The sequence below is a fragment of the Lathyrus oleraceus genome, chromosome 2, assembly GCF_024323335.1.
Source record: "Lathyrus oleraceus cultivar Zhongwan6 chromosome 2, CAAS_Psat_ZW6_1.0, whole genome shotgun sequence".
NCBI classification, from domain to species: Eukaryota; Viridiplantae; Streptophyta; class Magnoliopsida; order Fabales; family Fabaceae; genus Lathyrus; species Lathyrus oleraceus.
Genome location: NC_066580.1, coordinates 2,585,953 through 2,606,123, shown reverse-complemented (window position 1 = coordinate 2,606,123; position 20,171 = coordinate 2,585,953). Strand labels below are relative to the sequence as shown.

At 35.2% G+C, this 20,171-nt stretch overlaps 1 protein-coding gene across 1 annotated transcript in view; it reads right to left on the bottom strand.

Moving 5' to 3' along the window:
• Positions 1–9,645: 9,645 nt before the first annotated feature.
• The window catches only part of LOC127120993 (sugar transporter ERD6-like 6), a 29,799-nt gene continuing 19,273 nt past the window's right edge, over positions 9,646–20,171 (bottom strand). Inside the window, exon 7 of the mRNA XM_051051612.1 lies at positions 9,646–9,785. Within this exon, the coding sequence (XP_050907569.1) occupies positions 9,646–9,785 (140 nt within the window). The remainder of the gene's footprint in view (positions 9,786–20,171) is intronic.

Sequence of the window (20,171 nt, the reverse complement as noted above, 5' to 3'; positions counted from 1 at the left end):
TTCATATTGAAATTTAGGACAAATTGACTGAATCTATCTGGCAACGATTGCAAGATCAAATCAGTCGCAAGTTCCTTTCCGAGGGGAAAACCCAACCTCTCAAGGTTTTCCACATACCCAATCATCTTGAGCACATGGGGACCTACAGGGGCTCCCTCAACAACTTGCCTTGAAAAAGGGCTTTTGAAACTTCAAACTTTTTATGCCTTGTTTGCTCTTGATAGAGCATCTTCAGGTGTTCAATCATATCGAACGCTGCCATGTTCTCATGTTGCTTTTGCAACTCTGAGTTCATGGTAGCTAGCATGAGACAAGCAGTTTCATTGGCATCATCAACATGCTTCTTATAAGCATGTCTTTCTGCCTTAGGTGCAGAACTAGGAGGTTCCTCTTCAGGAATAGGTTTCTCCAAGACATACAACTTTCTATCATGTTTGAGGACAATCCTCAGATTTTGGTGTCAATCCAGAAAATTTGTCCCAAACAATTTTTCCTTGTCAAGGATTGATCGCAAAATGTCTTTAGAGGTGTTTGTTGTCATGGTAATCTACATGAAAATAATGAAAATATAAGTATCAATAACATATTTAATTAGGCCTTTAATTAAATATGCTCCCACTATTTTACTCAAAACAAATGACCCTCACCATTTGATTCGGAAAATCCCATTGGAAGATTTTCTAGTGGGTCGAGATCCACATTTCACTTTGTTTTAAGTCCACGTAGGCGGATTACACAAAACTAGGTTATTTAGGTAGGAACTCCTTCCAATTGTATCTAATACAACTCTCGAATATTTTAGTTGGGTGAATAACTCCTTATTCCAATCCATCACATGGATCATTTCCAACTCTTGCTTCTAAACATATATAATCTTATTATAATTTGTTTAGTTAAGTTTGACCCATTATTTTAGCAATTGGATATTACAATTATCCCATCACACCTCACTAATATAGAACATGCACCCCGCGTAGGCGAAACCTACATTATCCGATACTAGTCTTGATGAGTGCTAAAACTTGGAAAGTATAAACTTAATATTTAATTTGAGGGAATTTGCAATTATTCTGATCTCACCGGCTTATTTATCATATAAATCGTCTCTCACATGCATCAACATACATTCACATGCATCAACATACATAATGAAACAGTTATGGCCCCTAGCGTAATTGTTCTCCCAAGCCAATGAGAGAACCTAAGCTAACCTAATAACGATCTAAGCTTCTCCAAGCAAGATCTTAAAGGTTGTCCTTCTTTGATATTGAATTCTTCTCTTTCTTCATAACATTACATTGCATAAAAGAAACTTGTTTTACATACAAGGGAGTGAGATGAGAAAAGAAGTTACATTAAGAGATTAAAAGAGAGGCACGACATGCAGGTCATATTTTAAAAACCCAAAACAAAAAAAAAAGGAAAACTAAGGCCATAACCGATCACCACAAGACAATAATAATAAACACATTATTATTATTAATTTTAATTCTTTTAATTAATTAAAACCAAATTAAATTTCGGCGACCGATCACACTACGCAGAAATTTTTAATGAACAATTCATTTGAAATAGACGTCGTTTTTCGCATCAACACTTGATACTTTAAAGCACAACTCTTGCGCAGTCACAACCCTAATCGCATAACTCTTTGACAACACAACCCTTGTGCCGCCATTAACCCTAATGCACCAATTTTAGACCGCCAAACACATCTCGATTGTTGATTCAGTATGATTGATCAACACGTCATTGCTTCACCATACTAATGTCGGATCAAGAAGCAAACGACCATTGATCGCTCAAAGGAAAACAACCATTAAGTGTTTGAATGAACGAAACAGAAACAATATATCATATATACCGTAGTTTGCATCAGGATTACTTATATCATATATATAACTTGATCGATCTCAACTGCATAACCTATGGACGATCGATGTATCGCTGCTTCACCATACTAATGTCGGATTCCGAAGCATAGTCAACATCAATCATCCAAATCGTACACACATGATGCCAAACTTAATTACTCGTTTATTCTTTGATTCATTCTGCCTTTTAATCGTATTAATATAGAAAATAGAGAAAATAAACAACTATCATATGCATGGTTTCGTAATTGGCTCTGATACCACTGAAGGAGAAGAGCGATCCAAAACACAGCGGAATTTAAAATGTCTCCTTTAGTGATCCTTACGAATAGGCATGATCAGTGATAAAATCATTACCTCTTGTGGCGATTGTAACTTTTGATGCAGATCTACGGAGCGATCACGAACGTTGAACGATGACAACACCTCTACTCAGTCCACACGAACGGATTCCTCCAATCTCAGTGTTAGCTGCTACGAATGAAGGCTTTGAGTGAGAGAGAGAGAGAAACGAAATTGCAACTGCACAAATGCTTCTACACAAGGGTTCTATTTATAGAACCACTTGTGTGGGCTGCAAGCTAAAAAGCCCACTCAAGTGTATGTGGCCCATATCTTATAATATGCCAAAATCACTTAAGCGCGTGGTACCTTACGTTATTTCGTATTCTACTTAAGTACACCGTACCTTACGATGTTCTACAATTCACTTAAGTGTACCGTACATTACGGTATTCCTTAGTTACTCTATCTCTCATCAATCTGTCCTTTTGTGTGTGACCTTGTAGGTTTTCGTGGCATTGACAATTATATTAAATTACGTATTTAACATAATAAATAGTGAGCGGTATCTAGCAACACATCACTGCTACCCAAGACACGAAAATGTCATGTGATCTAACAAATCCTTCTGTGATAATACTTATGTGTATAATTACCCTTTTGCCCTTATGTCTATATTGAACACAAGGCATAGACTGTGTCATCCTTGTCCAGTTTAATATTAGGCCCATAGACATTTATCCTGTTACACAGGATAGGCAAATTCCATCTAGGTCACTCATGTCCCTTAGCATGCTTCGTGGAGTACCCATCAGCTGTCTTTATGGTCATCCAGTTACGGACAATGTTTGATCAACAATAAGGCACTCGACTCTACATCTAGGGTCCATAGTGGTTTCAGGTCGAAGGGTGGTATACACCATTATCACCATGAGAATAACTTATGACACTTTGCATAACATTCTATATAGTATTCTCATAGCGGGTCAATCCAGTATAAATATTACTCTTAATATTCATACCTATGTTTAAGACTTGATAACTCCTTATCCATGATCCATGAGATATGATCATCAGTCTATATACATAATAGTCTTAATGCTTTAATGTTATCCCACTTCACAATAAAGCTCGACTATGGATACTTTAAGAATAGTGTCCTTATGTTTAATGTGATCTCATGATTAAGTCGCACTTGATACATTAAACGGACTATCTATTCTAGGGACTTTATTAGACAAACATAATAAAGAAAAAACCTTTTATTATTAATAAATAATTCGATACAAGTACCAAAAGTATTGGCCTCTAGGGCTTACACCAACAACGATGATGTTGATTTTGATGTTGTGATGTGTTTATTTCCCTTCGATTCAAGTACCTTATGATACAATGTGTTTTTGGAGTTATTAGAGGTTCAAACTTGGGGTTTGGGGACTGATGCAAGGCTGAAAAACAAGAGATACCACACAAAACCGTAAGCTAATTGGGGTTTTGTGGGCACTATTACGGGTTGCAATAACTGCTATGGGTGGCCATAGCAGACCTCTAGTTTTTTGTACCAGGGGCGTACTGAAAGGGGATTTTGGCCTGGCGAGTGCTACGGGCCGCAGAAGCTTCAACGGGCGGTCGTAGCAGCTCCCTAGATTTTGTACCAAATGTGTTATTTTATGCGTAAGTTGAGTTTATGACACCGTTTGAGGAGCTGTTTAAAGCGTTGGAAACCTAACGCGTATTATACCTCATGGTAAGGTCCTAAGAGGTTAATAGTGTACTTGAGTATGTGATTATATGGTGTTACTTATTGTTTAACACTAATTAATGGTTAACGATGATGAAAACATTTTGTTTTGATTGTTGTGATTATTGAACTGTTGATTACCCATTAGGAGGGATGTTAATGTTAATGTTGAGATGATTAATTATGAGAGATTAATTGACCTTGATTTTTATGTTGAGATAAAATACTATGATGAGTTTAGTAATATTTGAGATTTTTTACATAATTATATGTTATGAACTATAATTATGTGTATGGGTTGTGGACTATTGGTATAATTATATGCTGATGAATATAATTATGACCTATTGGTGATGATTTTCATATTACATTTCTATAGCATTTTCACGCACCACCTATATCAGAGGTAGAGATTGGTGATGAGACTAAATCAGTAATATAACTCTGATGTCTAAATATTGGTGATGAGATTGTTCAGTAACATAACTGTGACTTCTAATTGGTGAGTAGGATGGTATCACATGTATTTGGTGACGAGGAGATGAGTACACTGCATAAAAATCTGTACTGATGATTAATGATGATCGTGATTGTTTTATATATGCATATGATTGGTGAGAGTTATGAATGACATGATTGTGTTAATGCTTAATGTGTACTACCCTTTATTACTTATGCACCGTTAACATATTTTAAGCGTATTCTTACCCCTATTTGTTTTGTTGTGGTGTTCTATACTCCTTTGGAATATAGATAATCAGGTAGAGGAGTAGTTGCTATTTGAGCTGGAGGATGGCTTTGATGCCTCTTTGTGTTTCTAATTGCTTTTTAGTCTTTTAGATTTGGAGTCGTTATGATGTGCAACACTAGAGATGAGATGTTTATTACATCTTATGTTTTTCTCATAGATGCTTTGAATTACCTCATTATCTGTTTGATGTTGAGGCTTTTTATGTCAAATGATATTTTTATTCCTCTACTTTAATAAATGTGACATATTGTCAAATAAAATGTTTGGTGAAGAATGTGTAATGCCCTATTTGAGTAAATTAAATTTAATTATTTTATAAAATAATGACTTGGGATTTAGGGTGTTACACCATTCTTCCTAGTAGTGGCCAGGGAGGCACCATCCTGCCCCTAACTCGCGAATATGTATTTCCAAATACGGTAAGGTTCTTCCAAATAGGGAACTCAAAGTCACCCAACTACTTTTGGTACCAATCTTGGTATAATAACAATAAAATATCATTCCTAAAATAGGCCCAACTTTCAACAACTAACATATACCTCAAATTCCCTAATAATACCCTAGCAATTGGGCAAAACCTAAGAAGGAGCAACATTAGAAGCCAGTATAACCTCCATTTCCCTATAATGCCCTAGATGACTCACCATGAAGTAGGGACATGGTGAGTTAGCTAGGACATCCGTGTTAACCCTTTCTTAGCCAACAAACACCTCGACAATAACATTTTCCTCGTGGCTAGTGGTGCAAAAGTATAGTTATCGTCGAAGGAGGAAACCCTTTCCTCGATGGTGTACATGGTTTCAAAATCTTTAATGCTTATATATTTAACATTTGTAGCCTTTATCAATTGTTTTAAATTTCCTAGGAAATAACATGAATAAAAAGAGTAATTATCACTGTAGAAAAACAACTGCTCTCGTAACTCCCAAATACGCCTACATCTAAGAGCCTATAGTAAATTGAACCATCCACCCATTGAGAATTCATCGCGCAACACAAATAATTTCAGACCATTTTATAATGTTCAAAGGCTATATCACCCCACCTCTCTCATATAAATCCATACTATAATCACCACTAAAAGGGAAAATGAAAAGAAAAAAAAAGAGTAAAGACATGTACCTGCAAACACGAAATTGAGAGTTCGACTTGGTAAAAATTAGAAGGAAAATACACTATGCACTTTATGGAGTTTGATGGAGTTTAGTTGAAAGCTTTGGAGAAGAAGGTATCTGAAAAGGTGGATAATGAGGGTTGAACCCATTTTTATAGGAACTAGAAAGCTAGTCATTGGGGTAAGTAGTCTCTAACTAGGTACATCAAAAATTGCAAAAAGATTCCTTACGTCTCAAACACATGTAAGGAACCCATACCGATTTGGCTTCCCAAAATAAACATATCATTAATCACATTTAATGTTGTGTATGCGCTGACCTCAAATGACGTTTGAGAAATCACCTCAAGTGACGTTTGAGGGCTCACATCTATTGACGCTTGCAAGACTCGCCCAAACTTGAAGATTAAAGGCGATCGAACTAAATTACTTTTTATTTTACAAGCCCCAAAGCTCGAGGGAATTTGTACCAGTATAATTGTATTGGTTCTATGAAAAGATAAGTTTAGCAAGCTTGGAAGAAAAGGCCCAAAGAAGGCAACAAAAATCTCATTGAAGGTAGACAATTACCACACACCACCCGAAGTGGGGTTTCTAGTCTCCCGTTGATCCCAACACACACCCACGGATTGTAATACTCGCTCATTGGTCTCATCACTTACTCTCTTTTGGGCTTAAATTAAACCATAAATCACTCACTTATCTAACATGGGGATTGATGTTTCCTTAAGCACTAACAGTATTGAAGCTCAATCAAAATAGGATAAAATATTCTCCAAAAGAACAAGAGAATAACGATTTCCACACTCTTTAGAGGGAGGAATAACCATTTCTTGGGTCCAAGAATCTATATCCAATATACTTCTATAAATACAGAGCTTCGTACCATTATATGTGATCTTGCTTTAATACCAACAACAATTCTAAAACAACACGTATAACCCTCTAAACATACATTTTTATCGAATTATATATATATATATATATATATATATATATATATATATATATATATATATATATATATTAATACATGTTTTAGTCCTTTAACTTAATTTAATATTCCGCTTTAGTCTCTTAATAATAAAACCTTATCAAATAGGAATTTAACATTTTTTTTGTCAATTGTCAATTTTCAATTACAAATTTGACCTTTTTGATACATAATTAATTCAAAATGGAAGGGCATCAAATACAAATTTGACATTTTTTGGCCATTTGTCCAATGCGAATTTGACCTTTTTGACATGTAATTAATTGAAATGAGAAGGCAATATAAATAGTGTGCAATTATTATTATTATTATTATTATTATTATTATTATTATTATTTGTCACACAAGAGGGCTAAAGCATCAGAAAATGAAAAATTACTCGCATACTAATCTAGTAGTACCAATACTAATCATATACTAGTATGTAATGTTGTATGGCCAACACACCAATCATTCTAAATCTATTGTTTATGTCGGGTTAATGTTGAATATTAGGAAGTTGATAATTGCACAACTCCTAGGTTTCTCTGTTGGTACGACCCCTTTCATCTACCTTGGAGCTCCGATTTTTTGAGGGAAGTCGAAGCCAATCCACTTTCAGTTTATAGTTGACAAGGTTCGACTGAAGTTAGCAACCTGAAAAGCCAACCTTTTATCCATTGCGGGCAGACTGGTTTTGGTAAAATCGATTATCCAAAGTATGCTTCTTTACACATTGTTGATTTATTCTTGGCCTGTTTCTATCCTAAAAACTATTGAGCGTTAGATATATAACTTTATTTGGGGAGGTGAGATCGATTAAAGGAAAATGGTCACATTTGCTTGGCATAAATGTTTTTGTTCTTTTGATGAAAGAGGATTGGGGATTAGGTATTTGTCAACTTTGAATGAAGCTTCAAATTTAAAGCAATGTTGGGACCTGATAAACTTGAAGGATCAATGGGCGGCATTAATTAGAAAAAGAGTAATGAGGGACTGCAAGCACATCAACTACCATATCTATTCTTCTTTGTGGAGTAGCATGAAAGGATCCTTTGGAGATTAAAAAGAGAATTCGACTTGGCTTTTTGGAAATGGCAGAAGTATAAACTTATGGATGGATAATTGGAATGTCTCTTGGCAGTGAACACTTTAGGCTTGAATGATCGCAATGAGGTTTTCATTAATGACAAAGTTTCATATTACATTTCAAATCTAGAATGGAGTTTTCCTTAGAGTATTGTTATGAGTTTTCCTTCCATTTCTAATCTTCTTTCTAAAATTCACATTCCTATTGAGGAAGAGGAATATGCTTGCATTTGGAACCCGATTGAAGATGGTATCCTGGCCATTAAGATTGCTTATTGTCATACACTAATTTTTAACCCTAAGATCCCACATATCATTTGCATCCTTGCATACAAACAAGGTCACATCTTGGTTATTTCCCTCTCATCTTTAGGTTTTGCTTCTTGCAAGGATCATCAAGCACCTCTTTGTTGGTGTTTTACCTGTATGTTTACATGTTAATTACTCATCTAACCACTAATAAAAATAGCAAAAATATGTCTTGTTTCCTTAAGTTTATTGTGCAAGGTAGGGCTTGTCATCAAGAGTATCAAGCATGGCTCCTCAGCCAGGGTTTGTGTTGATTCCTCAAGTTAAAGTATGGACAACCATTGACTATCAAAGGGATATATTTCAATACATGATCTTCAAGGTTCTCAAGCATCTTTCAATATCATTTTGATGAAGAGTATCTCAAAGTTTTGTTGCTTACTTCTCAAAGAAAGTCAAAGGTTCATGTGTTTATTTCCATGCCTTCTTCAACAACTTACCTCAAGATTTGAGCAATCTAATCAAGATACATTCAAGGATACCTTATTTTGAGTTCATATCATCATCCACATGCTTTGAAATGCAAGGAAAGTCCAAGTACACAAGTTTGTTCCAAGTGGTTTGACCAAAAAGTCAATATTTGAGGTAGAAGTTCCAAGGATCACAACTCCTTCAATTCTCAACATTTTAAAATGCTAATTTTTGAATATGTTTCTTCTAAATATCCTATATAACTTCTCTTTACATGAAAAGATCCATTTTTTCTTAGAGGATCATCAAAAGTATGAAAACATTATAGGTCATTTGTGGACTTAGTGAAATTTGACTTATTTTTAAGTAAGTTTTTCTCAACTTTCAAGGACTACAACTTCTTCAATTTTCAAAATTTGAGGCTGATTAATTTTGAAAAATATCATTTGTGATACCCTCTACAAGTTTGATTCAATGATCAAGGTTAAATTATGCTTGGAAGACCATGGAATTCATTGAAACATTACAGGTCATTTTCAGGCATTTGGGACTTATATTTTTCTAAGTTATGTGACCAGTTTTTCTTGCCAATTTCAACACGCCATAACTTTGTGTTCAAGCATCCAAATGCAACCTTTCTTGGCACATTATAATCTGTTATGATGTCAACACGTTGCTAAAAGAATGGGACCAAAAAGCCTCCTGAGCAGGATGCCCCATTGAGTTGAACACGGTGACTAGAAACTGAAGAAATCACCATTGCCCGAAATTTGAACTTCACTAATCTCAATTCCAAGCTAAATTAGCATGTGTTTTGTACCAAAACACGTCTAACCAAGTCTCCAGAAGTTAATTGACCCTTGAAACGCATCATTTGGCTGAGTTTTGATGGATTGCAAGTCACACTTTTCTCACATTATGATCAAGTTCGTTTTGCACGAATTAAGCTTGATTCCACACGTATTTGGATCCAAACACATTCCCTACAAATAGAGGAAGCTACTGCATTTATTTCTAAGTTTTTGAGAGCCAAGAAACCCCTGCTGCAATCTAAAGTTTTCCAGAAAAATTCAACTATCGTGTTTTGAACTCCAGTTTATTTCAATCCAATTTCTTGATTCCATTAGCATCTTCGACATCCTGTGAAGCTTTTGCAACAATTCCAAGCTCTAAGACCTCCAAAAGTGCTCTAACTTGATCGAGCTTCATCAACTTCTGAATACCATTTGGACAAGGTTGTTCTGAGCACCATTTAAACTCAAACAAGTTACCACAATGTAGTCTTTCACTCTCTGATATTTTCCCCTAACTTATCTAGTTTTGATTGATTATGTTCATCATTTAATTTTTTTTTGTGGCTTGCTTACTTCTGAAACTTCTCTAAAATTCCATGTGCTCAGTTTAGATAAATGAATTTGGAGCATGGGGTTGAATTCGTGATGAGGAGTCGATCACATTGGTGGTAGTCTCATGTTCTGAATTTACCAAACGATGAAACTCTGGTGGAGGACCATCGGAGAAGACGATCATAGTTTATCTCAGGTCATCTGAGTTTGGAGACACGCTGAATAAATGAAATATTATGATTGGTTCAATTTAAATGCAATATCGTGTTTAATTTTAGCTAAATCCCAATGTGCGCCTTAGCTTGAGGAGTGTTAGATCTGCCATGTCAATTTATGAGACTTGATCCAACACCCCGTGTTTTTTCTGATTTTATTTCTTTTTCTATTTTCATTTTTAATTGCATTTTCTTTTAAAATTCATAGAAAATTCATTTAACATCCAAAAAATCCCAAAATCATTTCTAAAATTCTCTTTTATTTTTCACCATCTGATTTTTATTTATCCATATTTTATTTTATTGATTTTCTATTTTTTATGGAATTTCTCTTTTCTCTTTTGTTTTAATTGGTTTAAAAATACTTTTCTGCATTTTAAAATTTTGAAAATTTTATTATATGCTTCTTATTTTATTTCCACCCTTCCATAATTTTCTTGACCATTTATTTGGTGTTTTGAAGGACTTAATTGATATTTCACTTTATTTCTATTTTAAAATTCATTTTAAAAATACTTTTGGTGCATTTTTATTTCATTTAATTTCATTTTATATTTGTTTGACCTTTGTTGACTTCTGTTGGCCTTGGATAATGATGATTTTGACCATGAGTCTCATCAAACTCAATAGATCTTGGGTATTGGTGGAGTGAAAATCCTAATCCACCAAAATGGATGATTGATTTTGATAATGACTTGATCAAATCTTGATCCAATTTGTGTGTGATCTCTCTTGTCCCCTTCTTCTTCATCTCTTTCTTTTCCCTTGCTCAAATGGATGACTTGTCCATCTTGTTCATGATGTATGGATTGGTACTTGATGAACCTTAATCAATTCAAATCTACCTCCTAATTGATCATGGATCATCTAAGGTACTTTGGATTGATGCATAAGTTTGTCCTAAGCACTATGAAGTATGAATTGAAGTAATGGACCATCCTCCTCCTAGCCTTTGTGCTTGATCATTTCTTTTTTTCTTTTTTGTGTGACATGGATTTAGGAGAATAATTTACATATCATTTCTCTAGCATGTATTAACACAACTATTATTATTAACCGACCTCAGATAGTTGTGACTTCTACATAAGTTCAATTACGATTGCTTAACATAGTCCTAAATTCGTCCCAAAAATAAGTCATTTTCGTAAGTGAGATTGTAAGTATCCTACTCCCTATGGTATTGTGTGAAAATATTACTCCTTTTTCATTTATGAGAGCTAGTGGCATACTTGTTGATTTTATCCAAGTTAGAGCTCTTCTCATATATGATGTAAAGGTCCATATTTTTCATGCTTATGAGTGAATAGTTGAGTGTTCTGCAAAAAATGACAAATTGTCATTCCTTTTTTTTATTACTAACATGATTTACTAACATATTAACTTTACTTTAATGTTATTTATCTTATGATCTTTATTTCTTGCAATTTACTTTATGCTTTTATTTTAAAACCTCGTATCATATTTTCCCTTTTTCCACTTGGACCTTTGTTTATGTTTATGTTCTTTTTCCTTTGTCCATTTGGACTTTCATCTCTTGTAAAAGACATTAATAAAGAAATACCCCTAAAAATTTTGGTTCTCTTGATTCTATGGACTAAAGGTTACTATCCTTAGCATTATTATGGAGTTATGGACTTAGAGTTAGAACTTTGACATTTGCTTTGGGAGATTGTGATTTGAGACCTTCAGATTCATCTGATACCTTTGACTTTAGAATTCTCTTTGAAGACATGGGTTGGTTACTTTGACTTCATCTGATACATGAATATTCTTTGATTATTTGGCTTGAGGCTTAATCCAAAGGAGGTAATTCTTGCTTGACTTATGTCATAAAGCTCGTTATCTTTTGGTCAGATCCTTCCTCCTTAGCTTTTACTTTATGCTCTAGGATAGTCTCTTCTTCTCATCTCCTTTAATCTTCGAAATCTTCCCTCTTTTTTTAAAACCTTCTTATTTTTAACTTGGACCACTTTCTCAATAAACCTTGAATTTTGTCAAGTGATTTAAAAAAAAAATCTAATAAATGCTAATTCATCTTAAACACATTCAGACCAATTTCAAAAGACTTAAAAATGCATAACTCACTCAAATCATTTTGTGCCTCTTTGTTTACTTTTTCCTTTTAAAACTTTTCTCGGGTTTAGACATGACTCATTTTAATAGTTGAGATATGATTCTCATACCCTCATAATACTAATGATAATTCTTTTCCATCTAAGAGAGCTAGTGGCATACTTGGGAATTTTTATCCGAGTTGGAGCCCTTCTCATGATGATGCAAAGTTCTCATACTTGTTGGTGACTAGTTGAGTATTCTCTTTAAAATGACAAAATTCATTTTCATTAAAAATGAATCAAAACTAACATTTTTTTATATTTCTACCACTAACTACAAGGTTTTGATCCTCCATTATACTTTGTTGGTACGTAGGCATGAGACTTCAAAAGTCTTCGCAAACACAAAAATTAAAGAAAATATTTATTTTCCGATCTCTCCAATCTTTTGCAAACAACACCTTTTTTTTTCAAACTAAAATGTACATATTTTAAAAGAGGTTCCCATGGAGTACCATGGATGTTTAGAGTGATAATACCTTCCCTTTCTTGGTGTAAGCCCTAGAGGCCAATACTTTTGGTACTTGTATCGAATTATTTATTAATAATAAAAGGCATTTTCTTTATTATGGTTGATTAATAAAGTCCCTAGAATAGATAGTCCGTTTAATGTATTAAGTGTGACTTAATCATGAGAACACATTAAACATAAGGGCACTGTTCTTAAAGTATCCGTAGTCGAGCTTTAATGTGAAGTGGGATAACATTAAAGCATTAAGACTATTATGTTTGTAGACTGATGATCACATCTCATGGATCATGGATAAAGAGTTATCAAGTCTTAAACATAGGTATGAATAGTAGGAGTAATATTTATACCGGATTGACCCGCTATGAGAATACTATATAGAAAGTTATGCAAAGTGTCATAAGTTATTCTCATGGTGATAATAGTGTATACCACTCTTCGACCTGAAACCACTATGGATCCTAGATGTAGAGTCGAGTGCTTTATTGCTGATCCAACGTTGTCCGTAACTGGATAACCATAAAGACAGTTGATGGGTACTCCACGAAGCATGCTGAGGGACATGAGTGTCCTAGATGGAATTTGCCAATCCTACGTAACAGGATAAATGTCTATGGGCCAAATATTGAACTGGACAAGGGTGACACGTATATACCTTGTGTTCAATATAGACATAAGGGCAAAGGGGTAATTATACACATAACTATTATCACAGGAGGTTTTGTCAGATCACATGACATTTTCGTGACTTGGGTAGCAGTGATGTGTTGCTAGATACCGCTCACTGTTTATTATGTTAAATGTGTGATTTAATATAATTGCCAATGCCGCGAAAACCTATAGGGTCACACACAAAGGACGGATTGATGAGAGATAGAATAATTAAGGAACATCGTAAGGTACGGTGTACTTAAGTAGAATACGAAATATGGTAAGGTACCAAATACTTAAGTGATTTTGGCATTTTATGAGATATGGGCCAAAATGCACTTAAGTGGGCTTTTTGGCTTGAAGCCCATACAAGTGGTTCTATAAATAGAACCCCTTGGGTAGAAGCATTGTCACTCCACAGTAACTCACTGAGACAGACAACACAACTGAAGAGTTGGAATTTCGTATCTCTCTCTCACTCAAAGCCTTCATTCATAACAGCTAGCACTGCGATTGAAGGAATCCGTTCGTGTGGACTGAGTAGAGACGTTGTCATTGTTCAACGTTCGTGATCGCCCCGTGGATCTGTATCAAAGGTTTTGATCATTATCAGAGATATGCACCAAAGGTTTGAATCGCCACAAGAGGTAACGATTCTATCACTGATCATGCCCATTCGTAAGGATCACTAAATGGAGAAATTTTTAAATTCCGCTGCGCCTTGGATGGCAATTCTCCTTCACCCTTTGCATAACTAACCCCTAAACCCTTATCTCTTTTTATTAGTGTTGTTTTAAAAAACTTCTTTGGGTTTTGTTTATACTTTTTCCCTTTTCCTTTGGAAATAATAAAAGTGGGGTGTAAACTCTTGCTTTATGTGTTAAGTTAATCAATAACTTAACCTTAAAACTTTTACCGCTATGGAAAAATGGCGACTCTGCTGGGGAGTAGTCCTCAGTGGGTTTATCATATCTTTGTTTATGTGTATATATTATGCGTGTTATTATTTGTTATTGTTTGTTTTTCCTGGTGCTTGGTGATCTTTGTGTGGTAAGATAAGTCCTATTCCCGAACTTGAGTGTTCTTATGATATGAGTGTGGTATAGTCTTGTTTGGCCTACGTGGAGTTAATCCTTAATAAGCTGACTTGAGATCCCCCACGCAGTGTATGCCCCTTTGGGATTACTGATGTCACACGAGTAGTCGTAGTTGGCATTACTTTTTCCTACCTGGGAACTCGAGAAGCTGAGGATCTTAGAACCCTTAATCCATCTTTGCCTTTTAGGATATAGTGTGGTGGCTATTCAGGTGTATACTTGAATTAGTTGTTATGTGATACTACACTTGGATGAGTTTTTCTTGAGAATATTATTGGTTGACGAGTAGTCGTTTAAGCTGATAATATCCAAAAGATGGAATCATGACTGGGAATTTTTTAGAACCTCGTTCTATAGGTGATTATACCCTTATGTAAGACCCCAATTTTGACCCTAAGATCCCTCATGCAATTTCATCATATGCATAAGCATTGGGATCATACCTTGGCATCCTCCTTACCCCTCTTTCATTGGGGTTGTTTTGGGAGAGATCATATATGAGTCTGAATGATCTTTACATGTTATTTTGATCAAGATTTCTTCAAGAGTTTGGAGTTGGTTTGCCTTGGAAACCCTAGTTTGTCTGGGTATCTTGAGTAACTTCTTCAACAAGCTTCCTCACCAATTGATCAAAATTCTCAAGGGACACTTAAAAATTCCATCATCTTATGCATATATGATCTACCATGAGCCTAAAAAGTTAAGATAATTGCAAGCTAGCAAGTTGGTTGATGGTGGTTGGCCAGATGAATTCATCTGATCAAAACTGGGTCTCCCTAGACCCTATCTCCTACAATTTTCATCATATGGAAATGACTCCAAAAGAAGCGTTACTCTAAATGACATTCCAAGCAACTTTCATGTTGAGGTCTAGAGCTAACTTTGCTTGGAAAGTCATTTTCTATGTTGAAACATTATAGGTCGTTTTGTCTAAACCCTAATTTGAAAGTCAACTTCCCATGACCATAACTTTCTCAATTTTTATGAGATGAAAGATTTCCAAGTTTCACAATCAAATTCAAGATGTCTACTTCAACGTTTATGCTTGGAGTGAGAGCTAGTTCAACTTTTATGAGCATGTGATATGAGGATACATTATAGGTCATTTTGGACCAATACCATTGAACAAGTGATTTTCCTCAACTTCAAAAATGCATAACTCACTCATTCTAAATCCAAATGATGTCAAATTGGTGACTATTTTTAAAGTCTTTTAAAGGGATACAACTTTGATGAATACACTTTTCTCATTTGGAGCTCACATAAAAAGTTAAGCAAGATGGAATAATGAAGTATATGACTTGACACTTAGAAAAAATTTTAACATGTTGAAATTTCCAAACTTCCACCTCAAAATTCACCATGATACAAGTTCCAAATGGAAAAGTGTTAAACATAAGAGTTGTTACTCTTGATCTAAGCCTTCCAAATAATCCTAATTCATTCATTTTGGATGAAGTTTGAGGGGCCTGTGCATGGTGTAAACACAACTGTATCAATTGGCAAGATTCAAACTTCAAATGATCATTTAACTTTGCCTTGTCATTCAAGCTTCATTCAGACCTCAACATAGTTGGTTTTAGACTTAATTGAGTTGCTTCATGGGCATGTACACGCCCATGCAAGCATGAACATGACATTGCTAAAATTGGACAAATTTTCAAGTGTGTAAATAACATTCCATTTTGCTATAAATAGAGACCCTTTATGCTCATTTCAAGGGACCTTTGTGCGCCAGCTTTGCCTCCACACTTCAAACCCTCACATTTGAAAGGAAAACCTGAGAATTTTCATTTGAAAATTAAGTTTGAATCTCACTGTTTGGAGATTCAAAAACTTCAGGGTCCAAAGCTTTGTACAAATCCTAAGCCACTTCTGCAAGCTACTTGAGCAAGATCAAACACGAATTGAAGCAAGAAAGATCAAGTTCTGCACAATATTGAAGGTATTTTCTAGATTTTTTCTTCTCTTCGATTCTCACTCAATTCTCATCAATTCTCTTGGATCTTTGGTTGTCTGAAGTCCTGCCAATGTAGGCAAGAAGATTGAGTTGCTTTGAGGTCAAATCGAAGCAACTCAGTTTTCCAAGACATTTTCAAACAGTGTTAACCGGTTAACGCATTTGGTTAACCGGTTAACGCAAGGCAGAAAACAATTTTTTGACAGATTTCAAACAGTGTTAACCGGTTAACACATATGGTTAACCGGTTAACGCAAGGCAAAATTCACCCGTTCGGCTAACTCAGTGCTTTAAAAGTATCAAGTGTTGATGCGAAAAGCGACATTGATTTTAAATGAATTGTTCATTAAAATGTGGTGATCGGTTGTCGAGATTTAATTTGATTTTAATTAATTAAAGGAATTAATAATAATAAAGTGTTTATTATTGTCTTGTGGTGATCGGTTATGGCCTTAGTTTTCCTTTATTCTGCTTTGGGTTTTAAAATACGACCTGCGTGTCGTGCCTCTCTCTTAATCTCCCAAATGTAACTTCTTTTCTCATCTCACTCCCTCGTATGTAAAACGAGTTTCTTTCATGTAATGTAATGATATGAAGAAAGCAAAGAAGTCAGTGCCAAAGGAGGACAACCTTGAAGATCTTGCTTGGAGAAGCTTAGATCGTTGTAGGTTAGCTTAGGTTCTCTCATTGGCTTGGGAGAACAATTGCGCTAGGGGCCATAACTGTTTCAATTTTGTATGTATGTATGTTGATGCATGTGAATGTATGTTGATGCATGTGAGAGACGGTTTATATGATAAACAAGCCGGTGAGATCAGAAAAATTGCAATTCCCTCAAAATAAATATTAAGTTTATGCTTTCCAAGTTTTAACACTCATCAAGACTAGTAATGGATAATGTAGGTTTCGCCTACGCGAGGTGCATGATCTATATATTAGTAAGGTGCGATGGGATAATTGTAATATCCAACTGTTAAAACAATGGGTCAAACTTAACTAAACAAATTATAATAAGATTATATATATGTTTAGAAGCAAGAGTTGGGAATAATCCATATGATGGATTAGAATAAGGAGTTATTCACCAAACTGAAATTTTCGAGAGTTGTATGAGATACAATTGGAAGGAGTTCCTACCTAAAATAACCTAGTTTTGTGTAATCCGCCTACGCGGACTTAGAACGAAGTGAAATATGGATCTCGACCCACTAGAAAATCTTCCAACGGGATTTTCCGAATCAAATGATGAGGGTCATTTGTTTTGAATAAAATAGTAGGAGCATGTTTAATTAAAGGCCTAATTAAATATGTCAATGATACTTATATTTTCATTAATCCTTGTGTAGATTACCATGACAACAAACACCTCTAACAACATATTGCGATCAAACCTTAACAAGGAAAAATTGTCTGGGACAAATTTTCTGGATTGGTACCGAGACATGAGGATTGTCCTCAAACATAATAAAGGGAAAGGCAAGGAAGTTGCCAAACCCAAACCCACTAGTGCTGCTTTGAAGCCTAGTGGAAGCATAGAAAAGGAAGGCACCTGCTTCCATTGCGGTAAGACCACACACTGGAAGAAGAACTGCCCAAAGTACCTGGAAGATAGGAAGAATGGAGTAGAGACTCCAACTTCAGGTATTTTTGTTATTGAAATTAATTTATCTACTTCTGCATCATGGGTATTAGATACTGGATGCGGTTCTCACATTTGTACAAATGTGCAAGAACTAAAAAGGAGTAGAAAATTGGCAAAAGGTGAAGTCGACCTACGAGTTGGTAATGGAGCAAAGGTTGCTGCCTTAGCCGTAGGAACTTATGAATTGACTTTACCTAGTGGTTTAATAATTCAGTTAGAGAACTGTTATTATGTACCAGCAATTAGCAGGAATATTATTTCCGTTTCTTGTTTGGACAAGTTCGGTTTTTCATTCATAATAAAGAACAATTGTTGTTCAATTTATTTGAATGATATATTCTATGCAACTGCACAAATGAACAATGGACTATATGTCATTGATCTTGAAATGCCTATTTATAACAATAATACTAAAAGGATGAAACCTAATGAGTTAAATCCAACTTACCTTTGGCATTGTCGATTAGGCCACATAAATGAGAAACACATTTCCAAACTCCATAAAGATGGACTGTTAGACTCTTTTGATTATGAATCATATGAGACATGCAGATCTTGTTTAATTGGAAAGATGACAAAGTCTCCATTCACAGGAAAAGGTGAAAGAGCTAATGATCTTTTGGCCCTCATACATACTGATGTATGTGGTCCACTGAACATATCAGCCAGAGGAGGTTTTCAGTACTTCATCACATTCACTAATGATTTCAGTAGATATGGTTATGTGTATTTAATGAAACACAAATCAGAGTCCTTTGAAAAGTCCAAAGAATTCAAGAATGAAGTACAAAACCAACTAGGTAAGAATATTAAAGCTCTTCGATCAGATCGAGGTGGTGAATATTTAAGCCTAGAGTTTGATGACCATCTGAAAGAGTGTGGGATCCTATCCCAACTCACTCCTCTTGGAACATCCCAATGGAATGGTGTGTCTGAGAGAAGAAATCGAACCCTGTTAGACATGGTCTGATCCATGATGAGTCAAGCCGATCTTCCAAACTCCTTTTGGGGACATGCGCTGTTGACCGTAGCTTACACACTTAACCGTGTTCCATCCAAAAAGGTTGATAAGACACCATATGAGATATGGAGTGGTAAGAGACCACATATGTCTTACATGAAGATTTGGGGTTGCGAAGTTTATGTGAAACGACAAATTTCAACTAAGCTTGAGCCCAAATCTGACCAATGCTTATTTGTGGGGTATCCTAAAGAAACAAGAGGATATTACTTCTACAATCCTTCTGAGGGCAAAGTGTTTGTCGCTCGAACTGGAGTTTTCCTAGAAAAGGATTTTATTTCCAAAGGAACCAGTGGGAGGAAAGTAGAGCTTGAAGAAATTCAAGAATCACAAAGCATTGATACACCTATGGAGGAATTAGAGCAGGAAACACAAATGGTTGTGGAAGAGCAACTTGCTCAAGTAGAACAAGACCAACATAGGTCAGGCAGGATACGTCACCTACCTGAGAGATATGGATATCTCATAACAAGTGATTTTCCTCAACTTCAAAAATGCATAACTCACTCATTCTAAATCCAAATGATGTCAAATTGGTGACTATTTTGAAAGTCTTTTAAAGGGATACAACTTTGATGAATACACTTTTCTCATTTGGAGCTCACATAAAAAGTTAAGCAAGATGGAATAATGAAGTATATGACTTGACACTTAGAAAAAATTTCAACATGTTGAAATTTCCAAACTTCCACCTCAAAATTCACCATGATACAAGTTCCAAATGGAAAAGTGTTAAACATAAGAGTTGTTACTCTTGATCTAAGCTTTCCAAATAGTCCTAATTCATTCATTTTGGATGAAGTTTGAGGGGCCTGTGCATGGTGTAAACACAGCTGTATCAGTTGGCAAGATTCAAACTTCAAATGATCATTTAACTTTGCCTTGTCATTCAAGCTTCATTCAGACCTCAACATAGTTGGTTTTGGACTTAATTGAGTTGCTTCATGGGCCTGTACACGCCCATGCAAGCATGAACATGACATTGCTAAAATTGGACAAATTTTCAAGTGTGCAAATAACATTCCATTTTGCTATAAATAGAGACCCTTTGTGCGTCAGCTTTTCCTCCACACTTCAAACCCTCACATTTGAAAGGAAAACCTGAGAATTTT